General features: G+C 36.3%; 1 protein-coding gene across 2 annotated transcripts; it reads left to right on the forward strand.

Annotated features, from left to right (window-relative positions):
- The first annotated feature begins 353 nt into the window (after nt 1-353).
- On the forward strand, nt 354-2,892 carry LOC135598177 (cell division cycle 20.2, cofactor of APC complex-like). 2 transcript variants are annotated; one of them, XM_065091714.1, is made up of 2 exons: nt 354-2,162; nt 2,499-2,892. In XM_065091714.1, exon 1 carries the CDS (start codon nt 700-702, stop codon nt 1,984-1,986), a length of 1,287 nt encoding a protein of 428 aa, XP_064947786.1. In that variant the 5' UTR covers nt 354-699; the 3' UTR covers nt 1,987-2,162; nt 2,499-2,892. The 2 variants fall into 2 exon arrangements, with proteins under 2 accessions (XP_064947786.1, XP_064947787.1); XM_065091715.1 differs by having other exon boundaries at nt 2,540-2,892.
- The last annotated feature ends 3,223 nt before the right edge of the window (nt 2,893-6,115 follow it).

The raw sequence follows: 6,115 nt of genomic DNA on the forward strand, positions 1-6,115 counted from the left end.
ATTTAAAAATTAAAAAATCCTAAAATAAAAATTTTCTTTTTTAGTGACAAATAAAAGAATATCAAATCTCATTATATTAATAATAATTTTAGTAGTTTAAAAACATTGCTTCGTACAAAAAAATGCCACGTCTTATTTCTTTAACATACAAATTCTAAAAGAATAAGGTACACGAAATTTAACGTAGATGATAGCTGTATAGATGATAGCTGTATATAACGGTGTGATGTCAAACTACCCGCTACGTAGATTGGGTAAATATAACGGAACGATTTTAGAATGTAACGCTTGGGCTGGGCACTATATAACCCGAGGGCCCACTCTGTTGCAATCACAACAACTTCTCTCCCCTCGCGCGCTCTCCTCCTCTCGGCTCTCGGCTCTCGGCGATCTCGTCGTTCTGCGAAGGTCGGAACTGCTCTCCGACGAACACGAACGGGCACAGCTGCGAGGGTCCTTCCCTTCGATTTTTATTGCGGTGATCTCATTCCTTTCTTTTTTCTCTTGTTTCATTTCGTTTCGTTTCGCTTGGTTCTTCATCCGTTGAAATTTTGATTCGGGTTCAGAATTTTTGTTGGTCTTGGGGTTCTTTTAATCGATTCTTGGTTGTCGACTTTCTTGTGGGAAGATCGATCTTTCTGGTTTTCTCGATCGTTTTTCGTCGCCTAGCCAGTCTCGTTCTGGTTTCGATTGGAAAATATGTCTTCTTCGCGTTCTAGGCGTGTGGAGTACGACCGCTTCATCCCGTTCCGGTCGGCGATGGACATGGACTACGCACGCTTTGCCCTAACCAGGCCTTCGAAACCGCAGCGTGATGGTTCGAGGGAATCCCCATCGAGCGTGGCGTACCAAAAGCTTCTTGATGAGTGCATTTTGAAGAACAGGTCTCGTATCTTCGCTTTCAAGACTGCACCTGAAGCGCCGGCCAGCAAGCTGCCCCAGTTTGACGAGCCCATTCGGCCGCAGAAGAAGCAGCAGAGGCGAATCCCTAAAGAACCAGAGAGGGTTTTGGTAATCCACGGCTTGTTGGATGATAATGTTTTGAATCTCCTCGACTGGGGAAGCAATAATTTGTTGGCGATTGGCCTTGAGGACGCAGTGTATCTCTGGGACGCTGCAAACGAGTCGACTAAGCTTCTACAACCCGCAGAAGACAGAGGACCTATCACTTGCATCCGCTGGTCGCCAGACTGTGCAGTTCTAGCTGTCGCATTTGGCAATTCAGATTTAGCCCTGATTGATCCAGCAACAGGACATGTCGTGGATGGGATGGAAGATGAGAACCAGGCCCCTGTGTTGTCACTTGCGTGGAGAAGTAATTCAATCTTGACGGTCGGAAGATTTGATGGAACTGTTGTTGATTATGACTTTAGAAAGGATGACATGTTCATCTGTTTCTATAATGGGCATCGGCGTGGAGTTTGTAGTCTTAAATGGTCCGTGTTGTCAGGGCGGTATTTGGCGAGTGGAGGGCAGGACAAACTAGTGCACATATGGGATGCCTGCATGCCTGTCTCACGTCACCATCCACGTCAACGTCAATGGCTTCACAGGATCAGCAGCCACACTTCCATTGTGAAGGCCGTTGACTGGTGCCCAACTCGGAGCAACCTGCTGGCTTCTGGTGGAGGTTGCAATGATAATTGCGTTAAGTTTTGGAACACCGTTAATGGTGCTTGCTTGAACTCGATTGATGCTGGCTCTGAAGTTTGTGCATTGCTATGGGACAAAAACAAATCTGAATTACTGACCTCCCATGGTTCGCCGAACAATCAACTCACCTTGTGGAATTACCCATCCATGACGAGAGTGGCTGAGGTTTCCGGTCATTCATCCCGGGTTCTTTCCTTGGCTGGGAGTCCACTGGGAGGTGTAGTAGCTTCTGCAGCAGCAGATGAGACAATCAGGTTTTGGAATATCTTTGAGACTCCCAAAATAACAAAACATGAACTGCCCTTTGCCCAATTTAATGTTGTCATAAGATGAAAAGGCGGATAGTGGAAATGATTAAGATTCCAAATGGAAGACTTCTCTAGTGCTTGACATGAAGATCTGTTGTTGGTAACACTGCAATGGGAAGTTTCGTGGTGTCAAAGATACAGCACATTTTCATACAAAGCGCATGGATTCGAGATCTTCAAATATGAGTGCAATCGCCTAAGGTAAGTTAGAAGCCTTACAGCCTTTTACAGCATTTTAGTAGGCTTATTTACAACATGACTATCATTGCAGCTACGAGTTTGATTTTTGTTTCCTATTTATTGTTTATCATTTCATAGTTATCAATATGATTATTGCCCAATTGTTATAATCTAATTATGTGGTTTAAAGTGATTTCAATTTGCTTCTCTTGTGTTTCTTTTTTGTAAGGTACTATCTTTGGATCATTTTTGTTTGAGAATTTTTGTGCAGACTATATATTTTGTTGTGTATGCTAATCATGCATAATTAGATCAAACTGATAGATGCTTATTGTTTTTTTTCTTTTTTGAGTTGAGATTTCTTATGATATTCAATATGGCCTTGGTATCATATGAAGACATCACATTGCACACCTAGAAGAGTGTTTGACAATCGAGAGATCTATGCATTATAAGAGGTAATTGCCTAAGGCCTTATGGACAAAGCTAATGTGGTGGAGATTGATGATCCTCAGAAAGCTCCAGAACTTGATTGAGACAAACAAGAAGCTGCAGTGAAGCTCATGGCCAACGGTGCGTGCACCCTTTGCAACAAGGGGAAGGTGCATTTGCAACATTCTTTTTCTCTTGATTAATGGTTGTTGGTGTTTGAATTATAAAACTAGAAATCAGTTTTATGTTGTGAAATTATACATTTTTTTATTGCGCATATGGTTAGCTCACCCTTATTATCCAAAATAATAATTATTCATACTGGTCAGATTTTGTTGTTCCCCCCTATGTTTCAAATGGTATGAATATTTCGTACCTGACGTGGAGTCATCCATAAAAGATCCTTCTACTAGGTGCTTGTTAGTGTTTGACTTAAAGCCTCACACTTTGAATATAAATTTGAGAGAATATGTACATGAATGAACAACCTGTTTATTTTTTTTCCTAAAAGTGGACGACTTTATATAAAATCTCCAAACTGATATGCTAGACATTGTTTATCATAAATGAACTAACAAATGAAAGAAAGTAGGAAGAACTCGCAAGACTGAATGTTACATCTTTGGACAATGTATCATTCAAACTAGAAGCTCAGCTTAAGCACACACTTTTCCTTCATTTGAATTAATGAATTGGTCTCCCCCTCTTTTTCTATGCTTTCTGAACTTCTTAATGAAATATTTCAAATTGTTTTGAAGAGTTCAATTATTCCAAGAATTACTGCAATGCATTTTAGTGATATATACTAAGTGAACTGGTTTTGCAAAAAATTTAGAAGTCATCTGCTATTTTTTTGCTGAGCTTGCATATGGATTTTAAGAAGGAATATGGACACCATGTTTAAGTTCCATTATATTTTTTCCTCTTTTTACGCTTTTCCTCCACAAATTTACGATAAGGGTTTTTCCATAACTGTCAATATTACAGCAAATATCTACTATTAGTCATAACTGTCAATATTTTCAGCTTCGAGATTTTGCCTAACATCACTATGATTATAGATTAAGTTGTTCATAAATTGCTTCATGCTTAAAGATATTTCACCTCCAACAATTTTCTCATAGACTGCCATTTGTGATGCTTCAGTCATGTGTTGAAGCTTACCTTTCATTCATGTTATGATCAAGGCACATTGCTTTTTTTTTTTTTCATTCAGGGACTAAGAGACTTGGAGCATTGATGTTTCTCTTATTAGAATTTGATAATCAGGTTCAAGTATCCTTTCTTTGTTGAATATTTTGGTTACTCCTTTATTGGAAAGTATCTATGGTGGTTTCTCAAATTTTATCATTGAAAAGTCTAGCGCTCTAATATATTCTCTTTCTTGTCTAACTTCTGGCCTGCCCCTTAACATTCTATAATCTTTTTATCAAATTAGTTATAATTACTAACAAAGAATTGTGACTTCTATTAGTCTTTCTGTTATGTAAGAAAGAAAAAAAGAGATCTTATTAAATTCTGGATTGCATTCTAGATATTGCTCTTCTATTACAGATCATTCATCAGTAATATTTTTAGACATGTTTCATTTATCAATAATAACATTCCATAATTTTTCGAACAAATTAGTTATCATTACTCATTGCTAACAAAGAATTGTGACTTCTATTAGTCTCTCTGTTATGTAAGAAAGCAAAAAAGAGACCTATCAAATTCTGGAATTGCATCTTAGATACTACTCTTTATTATAGATCATTCATTGATAATAATTTTAGACACATTTTGATTCCTTTAGACTTTGTTTTTTCTCTTTTATTTTTGTGTTTTCCACTTTGCACTATTCTGGCTATATATTTTGTAGCTGATATTTAACTAATCATTTCATCATTTTAAAACTGACAATTTATCATATTAAGAATATAGGTTTTCTTGCCTTGTTGGATTTGCATGTAAAGGTACTGAACATAATACCTTCGCTGTTGATGAGCCACTTAAAGACTTCGCACAATTAGCTGTTGGACTTTCAGTTGTTGGCTCCACTTCTCAAAATTATGTTTTTTTCCCCACATTTGAACATGAGGCAGCAAATAGTTTCCTCATTGCTCTAAGTATGCATTTCTAGATATCTAGAATCTAGGAGTATATTATTGCTTTGGCTATCATGAATATAGAAATTCAGAAAATAGATCTTTCTGAGATATTTTTTTTCTGCTGTTATGTAGTCCATTCTCTAATTTTATATAGGAAATATTTTATTGATGTCAGTCATCTAGTTTTACGTGGCATGTCATATTTAGTAATTTGTGCATCTCTGTGTATTTGTCTCGTTCAAGATTCAGATTGTTCATTGTACCAACAACAACAAGAAGTGAAGACATCATGGGAAGCTACTATCAACAGTGGTGATTTAGATTTATTTACTCTCAAGTGTTGGTGCTATCAGTTTCTTTGGTTATGTTAATGTTGCTCTGAGCTGGGAACTAGGTCAGAAATTTGTTAAAAAAATTTTAAGAGAATCTCAAGAAGTGAGAAATCATGAAGACAAATGTGTCTTTAAATATTTTTGTGGTTTTAAATGGAATATTAAATGCAAAGCTACCTTTCTTGTGATCTTAGAGTTCTCTCTTGGTGATTGTTATTTGTCATAGCTTGATAAGGATTAGTAACCAGGTGACACTCAATATGGGTTGTTTCTCTTATATTTTCAAAATTTGCTATCAAATAGATGCTAATACAGACAAATTCCAATGATTTATGACCTCTCCTCGACCTTGAGGTGTTAATGTTGGTGTTTGTCTTGATGAAATTTGGGACTCAATTGTTGATAGTTTCAGTTTGGTCATTTCTCAGATGATGGCGATTGCAATATGTGGATACGAAATTATGGAATAGTGTCACTTGGTAGAATGTCTTTTCTTTGATTATTAGCTCTTATGTTATCTAGATTCAATTTCCAATAGCATTTTGTAGAGCTTGTGATCAAGATTTTAGTTATGTTCACTGATCCAAAGTTTTTGTTTAGGCTCACTTAGCAGAAGAGAAGCATAGTTGAAATTTGAAAAGATCTACCAAGTTTTCTTTCAAGTCTAAAATATCACATTCTAAATAAAGACCTTAATTATGTTTGATGATGTCTATCATCTATTGTTTGGACTCTGGATTAAAGTATTTCTTTCTCTTTCATTCAAATTTGTTGATGATAAAAAAAAACTAACAACTTGTTTGTATACCAAGCGGAACATGTTGGTATACTATCTTATATACCAGTACCATACTACTCTGATATATTATTGAAATTGATACAAGACTGAGATTGAAAATATTGTTTTTTTGGTGTGTATTTTGTTTATTTCAATTTGTTTACAAGAGTAGTTCTGATGCAATTTTATGGGCATTAACTTTATTTCTGGTAACATGTGGAATTTTACTGCAAGACCACTACGTAGTTTGCCAACATGGCAACCAATTTTAGTTACTAAGACTTTTAGTTAAAAGTAAGGGCTTTTCAATTTTAGTTATTTTGAGTTACATGAATGAACAAA

Source organism: Musa acuminata, chromosome BXJ2-1 (assembly GCF_036884655.1).
Source record: "Musa acuminata AAA Group cultivar baxijiao chromosome BXJ2-1, Cavendish_Baxijiao_AAA, whole genome shotgun sequence".
NCBI lineage: Eukaryota > Viridiplantae > Streptophyta > Magnoliopsida > Zingiberales > Musaceae > Musa > Musa acuminata.

Bases quoted from the DNA above. Each gene is read 5' to 3' on its own strand.
- LOC135598177 (XM_065091714.1), top strand. From the start codon at position 700: ATGTCTTCTTCGCGTTCTAGGCGTGTGGAGTACGACCGCTTCATCCCG.